Raw genomic sequence first — 12,283 nt, 5'->3', positions numbered from 1 at the left:
ATGCCTGTACAGGAAAAGAGTTCCTGCACTGTAATAGTTTTTGAAACCTGGCATATTCACCAAGCCCTGGCATGGTGACTGGGTGTACGTGGCAGTGCAGGAGCTATGGATTTATCAGGTTTTGTTGCCAGCGAAGTCTCCCCATTTTTCAGTACCAGGGCAGCATATAAATACTCTGAAATCATTGTGACACTAGCTGGTGCAGCCATCAGAGATATGTATTCTTTGGTCATTTAAATGGTGGAGGATTAGAAGAGAGAAATCCTGTGTGTCGGTTTATGTACAAGGTCACTAATCTATTGTTTCTTGTCTCCCTACCCCTGTGTCCATCCATCAGGCCTAGGACACCTGATCTCCTGCATCCTCATTAATGGTGCCCAGTACTTCCGGCGCATCAGTGAGTCTGGCATCAAGAAAATGTGCAGGAACATTTTTGTTCTTCAGCAGAATTTGACCAACATCACCATGTCACGGGAGGCAGACCTGGACTTCGCAAGGTAAGAGGGATGATTAGGCTCAGTTTCTTGTACCAAAGCCTACAAAGTTATTTTTAAAAGTAGATTATTAGTTCTTAAAAGGTTAGTTTAGCCCAACCGGTGTGGCTCAGTGGTTGAACATCGACCATGAATCAGGAGGTCACAGTTTGATTCCCAATCAGGACACATGCCTAGGTTGTGGGCTTGATCCCCAGGTGGGACATTTAGGAAGCAGCCAATCAATGATTCTCTCTCATCATTGATTTTTTTTTTTTTTTTTTTTTTTATCTTTCTCTCCCTCTCCCTTCCTCTCTGAAATCAATGGGGGAAAAATATTTTAAAAAGAAAAGGTTAAACAGGTGCTTAATATTAATTAAATTTAGTGTGATCTTTTTGCAATATATATTGCAAAATATGTACATAAAATAATATGTTGTCCAACTGAAACTAATATGCTATATATTAATTATATTTCAATTTTTAAAAAGCAAAAATAAATAGATTTTCATCAGTCGTGGAGAAAGTAATTCTATAAAATTCTATTGGAAACAGAACATCCATTAGGCAATTTATCCTAATATTTAATCTAAGTTTTTCTTGCTGCAAAACTTCACTAACCTTTTTTTGAGGGGGGTTATAAAAGTATTATGTGCTATTATATAACATCTATATAGATAGCACCAGTAGAGTCCTCGGCCTGGCCTGCAGGGATTGGGCCAAAACTGGCAGTCCAATATTCCCTAAGGGATCCCAGATTGTGAGAGGGTGCAGGCCTGGCTAAGGGGTGTCACCGGTGCACGAATCCGTGCACCAGGCCTCTAGTATATAATATAAAATACAAAGAAGTTTATAAACATTACTCACAAAATTTTAATCTAGAGACTATGATATTGGGTATACTTTCTGTGTGTAGGGGAGTTTTATACTTGCATATACATACAATTTCTCTTTTTACAAAATTAAAACTATGTTAATGTGGTTTTATATTCATTTAACTGTATTTTTCCTTATCAGATCATTTTTCTCTTTGAAAACATGATTTTCCCATATTTATTAATATTTCTTAAAAATATTACTTTTAATGCCTGAAAATATTACTTTTAATTTCATATTGTAAATGAACCATAATTTATTTATTTAATAACTTGCAAATTTGCAGACACTGGATTTTCCCTTTTTTCCCCTCTCGTTATAAACAACAGTTATTGAATGTATTTTTACATGAATCTATTTCCTCATCTCTTCTATCTCGTCCCAAAGGAAACCTGCCTCCCCTCATTTTCCTGTAATTGAAGCTGCTGCTTTTAAACAGCGCTTCCTCTTTTCTAGTTTTGCTGATTTCAGTGTTTAATGTTTCTTTATAATGTGTCTTTTCAAATTTGCGAGTTAATTTTATTCTCTCTTTATGAGGTCTCAACACCATTTATACCTTGCTTTAGTCATCAGACCTTTGGTGTTTTAATGAAAGTTTAACCAGTTTTGAAGAGGATAGATGATGATTATGGCTTCTCAGTGCTAAGCTTATATCTAGCTGAAATATTCCACAGACTCCTTTATGGCTAAGAAATCATTTGTTTTTAATAATCCAGAGTGTTCCTGCCTCATATAGTACTTCTGTGTCTTTTTGCTTGATACTTTGATTGCCTTAGAAGTTCAAGAAAATTTGAAACAATTCTTGAGACATTTAAGGAACGATGAAGTATTATATTACCTTGACAATTATAAAGACGTATGCTAGGAACTTTGCTTTGGAATCACATAGCCATATATCTTTGTGTTTAACCTTTCTTCTCCAATCTGTCACTGCATTTGTTCCACTGTTGTTCTGTTCTTCTGCTTCTCTATCCTCCTTTCCTGTCTTATTTTTTCCTGCATGTGTGAGTGTGTGTGTGTGTGTGTGTGTGTGTGTGTGTGTGTTCATTCAATTCCCTATTTTAGGCTAAATTTGGTGGAAAGCCTTTCTTGCCCAGATTAGAGAAACCAGGTGTGACTGAATACTGCATTTATTTGGCCGCTCTATGGGGAATGATCTCATTATTGAATTAGTCTCATAATAACACTGACAAGAGGAACATAAGACCGTGGAGGCCTGAGGGAGAGAGAAACGCATTACTAATTCTCGGAGGAATATATTTTCCTAAATCCAATCATCCTTTTTAAATGATTTTTTTTATTTAGCTGAAATAAGTAAATTAACACAGTTTTTGGCAGACAGTATGGGGCTCAAACACACACTAGAAAAAACTGGCATCTGAATAATAGAATGCTGACTGGGCAGTATTGGAGTTGGCATTGGTGAACTGAGTGAAATAACTGAACAGCAACCAAGGAATGCCTTTCCCAGTTGGATCTGTGACTGAAGTCCAGGGAAGAGGATATAAGCTAAAACATGGCCATGTGAGACAGGCACTGCTTGTTGTTTCTCTTCACTCTTGGTGGGTTATGAAATAGGCTAGTGTAAATGTATGGCATTGGCTGATTCTGTCCTCCCCATCCTGGGTCAGAAGACATCTTACCACACTGTCAGCTCAAGGGGCCGAGACTCTTTCTGTCTGTTTCCTTGTTGCTGGTCCAGAGTAAGTGCTCATCGTGTGTTTGGAACTAATGAACAGGTACCAAATCCAGGCTTCTTTTGGTGTTGGTGAAGGGCTTGGATAACACCAAAGTTTAGTTTTATCATTAATGCCCTGAAAGGTTAAATCAGCTGGCATGAGTTAATTTCCTTATAGGCTTTTAAGGATCCAATCTTCTCCCTTGCAGTCCTTTCTTTGTAGAGTGGAAAGTGTTACAGAAAGGAGTAATGGATCCCTACTCTTCACGGGCCTTGCCCCTCATTTTCTCTTGCCCTCACACACACACACACACACACACACACACACACACACACACACACCTACATAGACACACTTTACACCCTTATCTTTTTTCTTTCCCGATTTCGGGAGGGTCGGTTTTGTGAAATGGGCTCCATCAATTCTACTGAACTTGAATCTATGTAAATAAATGTAACAGCAATACCAAAATAGCCAGAAATGATAGACTGGAGCTGTGTGCCTCAGCATTCCTTGGGCAATGTCTAATCAAGCATGGACAGCAGCTGTATTTCCAGCCAATCTCTATAGGAACGTTATCTTTTAACACAGTAATTAATCACCAGTCACCAGGTGTCAAAAAACTTATTTAACAAGAAGTTGCAAGATGCTTGTAGTTTTTCTCTTCCGTAGCTGTTCTGGCCAGTGGGAAAATTAACGCCCGCTCTGTAATAAAGAAATGAGGGCTCTGAGGGAATTCCATTTATGTTCATTCTTCTGCTTGGGGTGGTATGAAGTTGTCTCTTTTTATACACACCTGTGCTCTGTCTAATCTCCAATAGGAGAATAAACTTTGTGTGAGTAAAGGGTCAAGTTGGCCTGTGTGATCACCAGAATTTCAGAGACCCTGTGCTCTGTGGTAATGACCTCTGCTGTGGTTCTCACCCTCTGACTCCAAGATTAATTTTCAAACTCAAAAAGAGGCTTTGTCCTAGAAAATTGCTGGGATTAACTGAAAAGTGAAAGGCTTTATCAGCATGCTTTTTAATTCCTGTCATCAGAGATTATCCCACCCTGAGCTGTCACTTCTCCAGAGCTGGGTCACTGGGGACAGTCTGGCGTATCTCAGGAGTCTGAGTGAGCATTGAAGGTCCCACAGTGGACCTGACAGTGTTTATAGTTTGTGAGGCCATTACTCAGAAAGAATACCCCCGAGTTTTCCTCCTAATTCTCCTTCCCCCACCCCCATTTCCTCTTTGTGTCTGTCGCTCTTATTACAGTTGCCTCTCTTTTCTCCTTTGTCTCTCCTCACTTCTATTTTCTGCTTTCCTCCTTCAAGGTGTCATCTCTCTTGGATTTCTCCTTATTTTTGTTTTCCTGAAAATGGTATCTCTCATTCCTCAATCTGACAAAGGTAAAGAAATGAAAGCTAAGGTTTAGGAGTGATAAGGGGAGTTCTAATACATAGAAACAAGTACTTCCTCAACCTGGTGTTCCTGCCTTTATTCATTCATTCATTCATTCATTCAACAGATATTTATTGAGCATGAATCCTCTGTAAATCCTTCCCTATGGAACTTGCATTATTGTTGGGCAAGACAGACATAAATAAAATACTCTGAGTGGCCAGATTATTATGATCTCTGAATGCATAATAATCTGGCCACTCAGTGTATATACTGTACAATAAAAGGCTAATATGCAAATTGTCCCCTTGATCAGGAGTTCCGACCAAAAGGCCGGCCAGCCAATTGCCCATGTCCCCTTCCCCTGGCCAGACTGGCCAGCCCCCAACCATGCACAAATTCATACACCAGGCCTCTAATATATATACTGAGTGGCCAGATTACTATGCATTCAGAAATTACAATCATCTGGCAATTCAATGTATATGTATGTCAGAAAAAGGTATATGCTGTGGTAAAAAGCTAGGCATGGGAAGGAGAATTGAATGCACCAGGGTATAATGTGAATCTAATCTTCAGTTTTGGAGTTTTTGTGGAATTCCTTAATAAGCTGATAGCATTTAAGGACGGAGCTAAAGGAAGAGGGAGAGTAAATCATGTGGCTCTCTCGGGGAAGAGCATTCCAGGGGCAGGAGTCTAAGAGCAAAGCCCAGAGGGAGGAGTGTGCTTGGTTTTTGAAGAGCAGCAGAAAGGCCAGTGTGGCTGAAGGGGATGAGCAAGGGGAAGAGTAGGAGGTGGGGTCAGAGGTTTAATCTAAGAGGCTGTGATCTTGAAGCCTGCTGTAATGATGTGTTGGCTTTTTACTGTGAGTGAGGCAGGAAGCTGTTAGTGTTTGGAACAGAAGCCTACCCTAATCTGACTTACACTGTAAATGAATCACTCGTGCTGCTAGGTTGAAAATAGACGATTGGGAAGAGGAGGTTGCAGGCAAGGGCAGAAGCAGATGGAGCTGTTAGAAAGCGACTGCAGTAATCCAAGTGAAAGATGGTGGCGATTCCCAGCAAGATGGTAGCAGTGGCGAGGATGGCAGGTGCTCAGATGAGGATGTATTTTAAAAATACAGCTGATAGTATTTGCTGAAGGTTGCAAGTGAGCCAATGACTCCAAGGCTCTTTTTCTGAGCAACTCGCAGGATGGAGTTTTCATTTGCTGAAAGGAAAATGAGCCCAACCCTGAGTCAGAATTGGGATGGCAGGGAAGGGGTCAAGGGGCAGTTAGGAAGGGGAGATCAAAAGTTTGGGCTTGGAATGGTAAGTTTAATGTGCCTATTAGACAACTGAATAGAGATGAAGAAGAGAACTGCATACACGAACCTAGAGCTCAGGAAAGACATCTGGATGGAAAGAGGAGCTTGGCTTATCAGCATGAAGCTGGGATTTAAGGCTATAAGACAGGGAGAGATAAGCACTCAAGAACAACTTAGAGAAGAAAGAGGAGCTGTCCAGGAACTGAGTGGCACTCCACTGTTTGGGTGTTGGGGTGCTGGAGCAGGTCCAGTGGAGGAACCTGAAGAACAGGCAGGGGTAGGAGGACCACCAGGAGAGGCTGTCCGAGAAGTCAGGTGAAGACAGTGTTTTAAGAGGAGGTGTCTTCATCTGTGTCAAACGCTGATGGTAGTTTACATCCACTCCAGACAGAGAATTGGCCACGGACAGGCCCCACAAGAGGCCTGAAATGTTTGCATTTCCTTATCCTCACGACACAGTTTAGCTAGTTTAGAAGCAAGCTGTCCATGCATTTGGAACAGGCTTTTCCTTCCTCAGTTTCCTGGGAGTGAATGCAATGATTAGAGTGTTTATGTTGTGAGATGCAACAAATCAGATGGGCAACTTCTCTTTTCTTGGGTGCTTACTGAGCAAGCTCTGCGCTTCCCAGGATAGGAACTACCGTGCACTGTGTTTCCCATCATAAAGCAGAGTTGTGATCCCTGCAGAACAGGGGTGGAGAACCAGAACCTTTTTTTTTGCCAAGGGCCATTTTATTTATTTATAAAATCATTTATGGGCCATACAAAATTATCAGTTCAAAAATTAGCCTGCTATATTTGGTCAAACATTTAAATAACTCACCCCTAATGCCTTGGCAGGGCCAGACCAAATGATTTCTCAGGCCTTATACAACCTGCAGGCCAGACATTCTCCACCCCTGCTCTAGGAGGATAAATACCTGGGCAATTTCATTTTTAATGAAGGACAGTCTCTGCTCCCAGGTACCACACGCATCCCTTTTCAGCCCCCTCCCAGCAACTCTGAGTTAGCTTTGGAGCTGGTCTATTTCTGTTCACTTAACCAGTGAAGACTACATTGCCTATGTGTAGGGCCCATACATGGGAACATTTACTCCACAGAAGCCAACAGAGACATCTGATTGGTAGAAAAAGAGCCACTTGAGACCTAAGGACCAAAGGATAAAATAAATCCCGCCTGAAATGACTCCTCTGAACATGGGTTTACTAGTATATGGAAAAGTGCAATATATCATATTTAACTCAATAAGACATTGAATCAGAAAGTGAAAAGATAACCAATAGATTGGGAGAAAATAATTGCATATAACATAACTGATGAAGAGTCTTGTATCTAGAACATATAAAAAACTCTTACAACTCAATAATACAAAGGCGTGGGAGGTCAATTGGGAGAAAAGTAGATATATATAAAACTGTAGACAATAAATAATAAAATAAAAAAAATAGAGCAAAGGCAAATACCAAAATTAGAAAATAAGTAAAGACGCCCCAGTAACATTAAGTACACCTGGTGCCCAGATCTTGGTTGTAATATTATTCTCAAATGAAAGATCCCAGGGCTCCTGGGAGAACTAGATAATTCTAGGACTGGGACAGGAAATATACAAGATAAGCCTAGAACATCTTGCAGTAACAAAATAAGGGCATACTAAAAAAGCACACACAACGCAGTGATGGGATGTGTCAAGGGCCACAGGAACCAACTGAAAGAGCTTCCAATACTCAAAGTTGGACAATTTGACCAAAAACAAAACAACAACAAAAGTAGTATTGTATTTTAACCAGAAGCATAAAAATAAATATATATGAGTCCATACTGATATAAATTAGTGATTGAATATATTGGTGAGGAGAAAAAGACCAATCTGTGCTGAAGCATTCCAAATGAATTGTGTGGCTACTCTACCCTAAAGGAGGGGGATTCTAACTTCCCACTTCCTAAGTGTAGGATACACAGAGTACTTCCAAAGAATACTTGTGGATTGGGGGAAAGTAACTTTATAGTAGAGGAATCTGAAAAATAGTAGTTGAGCCAGGTGGTCAAGTCAATGTGAACAAGCATAAATCATGCTGACAGATGTACCATTGATACAGGGGGATGAAAATGACACTTTACCTCTATGATCTTCTTCCCCCAAACCCATAACTCTTGTTTAATCATAACGAAAAACTATCAGGCATATATTCATGGAAGAGGACCCTATTTAATACCAGACCAGTACACCTCAAAACTTCAAGGTCATAAAAAACAACAAGGAAATTCTGTCCTGGCTGGTGTGGCTCAGTTGGTTGGAGTGTCATCCTATGCACCAAAAGGTCACCAGTCCGATTCCCAGTCAGGACACATTTGGAGGGCATATGGGAGGGAAGCAACCCTTTGATTATCTATCTATCTATCTATCTTCCTCTCTCTCTCTCTCTCTCTCTCTCTCTCTCTCTCTCTCTCTCTCTCTCTCTCCTCTCTCCCTCTGTCTCCCTCCCTCTTTTCTCCTCTATCTTCTTCTTTCTCTAAAGCAATTAAAACATTTTTTTAAAAACAAGGAAAGTCTGAGAAGCTATCATAGCCAAATAGGGCCTGAGAAGACAGGACAACTACATGTAATGTGGTAATTGGATGGGATCATGGACCAGAAAGAGGACATTAGATAAAAACTAAGAAAATGTGAATAATCTGTGAACTTTAGTAAAATAACAATGTATCAATATTGGTTCATTCATTTCAATAGATTTACCATACTGATATAAGATGTTGATAATAAGAAAATGGAGTGTAAGTTATCTGGGAAATCTCTGCACTGCCTTTTCAGTTTTTCTGTAAATGTAAAACTCTTGGAGGGGAAAAATTTGTTAGTTAAAAAAAATAGGCATAGGATTTGAATAGACATCTCTCCTAAGGAGGTACATAGATGGCCAATATGCACAGGAAAAGATGCTCACCATCATTCACTTTTAAGGAAATGCAAATCAGAACCACAGTGAGATACCACATCACACCCACTAGGGTTACTCTAATCAAAATGACAGTGTTGAAGAGGATGTGGAGAAACTGGAACCCTTGTAAATTGTTGGCAGGAGTATAAATGGTGCAGCTGCTTTCAAACACAATTTGTCAGTTCCCCATCTACTGGAAGTTCTGGTAGATGTGAGCTTTCTAAGGCAAAGACTACTCATTTCTATAGTCCCTGAGCATAGAGCAGTACCTGAAATTCAATAAATACCCCTGGGTGATAAAATTAAGGTGTTTGGACTTCATACTGTCAGTGGCTGAAGGCTTCTAAGTGGAAAGTGAGGTGGTCAAATTTGTATTCTAAGTAGATGATTTCAGCAGCCATGTGGGAAATGGATATGAGGCCAATAAAACTGGAGGGCTTGCAGACCCATTGGAAGGTGACTGTTAAGCCAGAAGTGTGTGGGGTTTGAAGAGGTCTGAGCTAGTGAGGATGGAGGAGAGACTTGAGAAGTATGAAGGAACTGAAGTTGTCAGGATTTAGAGAATGATTGAATAGTGAGAGTAATCTACTGGCTGACATGGGTGTCTAGCTGGGTCACCATCAAATCAGATGAGCCTGCAGGAGGAGGGATGGGTAGATTCAATGAAGCAGGATCATCAGTGGACATGAGTCTGAGGTGCCTGTGGGATTTCCAAGTGAGACTTCCCATACACAAGTGCATGTGTAGGCTGGAAGCTTTGGGGAGAGGCATGCGCTGAGCAAACAGACATGGGGAGTCATCAGCATAGAGTTGTCCCTTATGCCATTAGAGGAAGTGAACACTGTGGGTGCAGAACAACCCCCGGGGAACACCAGCATGTCCAGGGAGGGGCATGTGGAGGAAGAGGAACCCCTGAAGAGGATACGGAAGGAATGTTCCCAAGTGCAAAGCCAGCCTGGAAACACAACATATCACTTGGTACCCTGCTTTGTCCTTAACCTTGATCTCTGGAGGGCTGAGAATGTTTAATCGTGCTCCAGGTGCTGTTTGGTAGGTTTCTTCCTGTAAACCTATTGCACCAAGTCATTAGTTTGGTTTTCTGCAGGAAAAGGTTATAGGTTTCCTGCCTGGAGTGACCAGGGTGGTGTGATCAGGGATTAGTAGTGACATGCTGCCATCTGCTGGGCACACCCCAGTCATCCAGACAAATGAGTACCTTGGTCTAAATCTCCAAGTGGTGCTGCGTGAGGTAGGCTTCAGAGGTGACTTGGCTGACAACATGAAATGCCTTTACCTGTTCCTAAAATTTTCTCTGTCTGCCTTGCTAGGAGAGCAATTTTGTTACAAAAAAAATTCAAAATATTTTCACATCTTTTTCTCTGTTTGTTCCCCCAACACACACACACAGACACACACACACACACACACACACACACACACACACTCACACACACGCAACTTTATTCTGCCATTAGTGTAGGTGTCTTTTCAGTTCTGGGGTAACTTTTTCCTATTTTAGACTTTACCTGTAATACTCAAGATTTTTGACTCAAGATTATTAACCATGTTGATTTGTAATTAATTTTTATAAGATATTAATCTTATATCCAAATTCTTTTCATGAAAATGCTCCCCAAAATTCTGTTATACTTCTTTGAATGTAATGGTAATCCAGAGTTAGCCCTGACTTTTCTAGGGGCTGGAGTAAATGGAGAAATGTGATGGTTTAAATAGCTTTTGCTGCCTGTAGGAAGACATGTGCCAGTTAATAAAATGTAATAGTAAACCAAGAATTGATATGGCTTGTTCTCTGAGAAAAAATATTCAAGATCTTTGTGTAAGTAGATTTAAACATTACATCTCCCTAACTAAACCTTCCTTAGGCTTTGCTGTCCTGTTGCTGACCATTCGACTTTCTTCTGATCTCTTTTTCTGTGTTTATTGCACATAGAATAGGTTCTATAGATTCCAACAATTGATCTAAATTGGTTGTTTAATTAGGGCTCTTTGAAGTCAGGTGAGTATGCCTGCTGGTCTGCATATCCCCCAGAAAGCACCCCAAAACAATGAGTACTTATAAGGCTCTCAAAAGGTATCTTCAGTATTGGTGTTTGATTTCTCATAAACATATCTCAGGTGTGAGGCTTTGATTCAGTAAGATTCCTTTTGATTATGCTCAATTAATGTTGCCGTACGTTGTCCATATATACTTTAGGGAATGTTGACAGACAGTGTCTTCTCTTTGGAGCGATATGCTGCAATTGGAATGACTCAGAGATTAGCATAGATGACACATGTTATTATTCCCAATAAGGATCCCCTGGGACGAAAATCAGAAGTGACTTGTCCAAAAGCTCTCATCAAATTGTGCTCTCTGTGTACCCTGCACTGACCCTGTAGTCGTCACCATCAGGAAATTAAATTACCTCACCCAGGGAGGCCATTTTCTGCCAGGAAAGGATTGCATTGTACTGAAAAGATGTTCAACTTGTTCTGCGACTAAAGCCCAAGGATGATCATTTACTGACTCCATTAGAATTCTCACTGCAAAGCTTGATGCTGGAAGCTGACCTTTCCTGAGCTCTAAATAGAGTATAATGTTTAATTTTGATACTTGTAAGCAGGAAACAGGCCCAGTTGTTACAGCTGTTAAAGCAGAGCTACAACCCTTCGCCAACATGTCCAGGCCAGGCTTCCTCCCCAGCATCCACCTTTCCTTGTTGCATCTTATACAGGAAGCCCTCCCTCCACGCCACCTTCTGCTTTCTTAACACCTTTGCAGTTTCAAAGAAAACAAACCAGAGTGCTGAGGGGAGGCCAGAGGACCACCATGAACTCAGTGGTCAGCTCCCAGCCACAGTCCCAGCTTTCACAAGAAGTCAGGATTCAAAGTCAGCTCACTCCCATCCCAAAGGTTGTGAATGGTCTTCACCGTATGAAATCAGGGCTGTCGTCTTGTAAATATTGGGTCTTTATTTTGCTTTGTTGAATTAAAATATGATTTCATCTTTCAATTAGGCTCTTAGGTCTCAAACATTTTTTCCTTATATTTTTCTGATTATATGTCTTTCCCCCACCTCATCCCCACCCCCAACCCCGATTTCTGTTGCGCCCTGGCCTCTGCAGTTCTGATTAGCTTTAATTAGTAGTTTCACAGTAGAGAGCTCTGTAGACCCCACCCATGGGGGAAAGTGTTCTTGGTGCTGCTTGTATGTTTTGTGCTCAAACCTCAAAGCAACTGTCCTGAAGCAATAACGTGAGGCCCAGCTTCACTCTCTAGGACCCGTCCTGCAAATAAGACCCAGCACGTGATCGCATCCTTGGTGAGCTCTGTCCTTAACCGTAAGTGCACACCGTGAACTCTCACAGGACCAAACAGGTTAACCATCGTTTTCAAAGGCTAGAGGATCTGAGAATTTCCTAAAGAACTTGTTTTAAGTGGAATTCTTTGACTCCATCCCTAAATTTTGGATTTAGAAGATTGAGGTGGGGCCTGGCACCTGCACTGTATTTAATGTGTGCCCAGGGCTGCAGGGTACCCCGATGCAGTAGTTCTTAGACACTCCTGGGGAAATACTGACCTAACCTTGGGTTCTTAAGACATACAACATCTAGGCCATTTTTCTCTCA

At 41.0% G+C, this 12,283-nt stretch overlaps 1 protein-coding gene across 1 annotated transcript in view; it reads left to right on the top strand.

Moving 5' to 3' along the window:
• EXOC4 (exocyst complex component 4) overlaps window positions 1–12,283 on the top strand; it is a 675,663-nt gene that overhangs the window by 625,491 nt on the left and 37,889 nt on the right. Inside the window, exon 17 of the mRNA XM_084896566.1 lies at window positions 338–497. Within this exon, the coding sequence (XP_084752692.1) occupies window positions 338–497 (160 nt within the window). The remainder of the gene's footprint in view (window positions 1–337; window positions 498–12,283) is intronic.

The sequence above is a fragment of the Pipistrellus hanaki genome (genome assembly GCF_964339955.1).
Source record: "Pipistrellus hanaki genome assembly, chromosome: 10".
Taxonomy (NCBI): Eukaryota; Metazoa; Chordata; class Mammalia; order Chiroptera; family Vespertilionidae; genus Pipistrellus; species Pipistrellus hanaki.
Note: the sequence above shows the minus strand (reverse complement) of the source record. Positions and strands in the feature narration are given on the sequence as shown.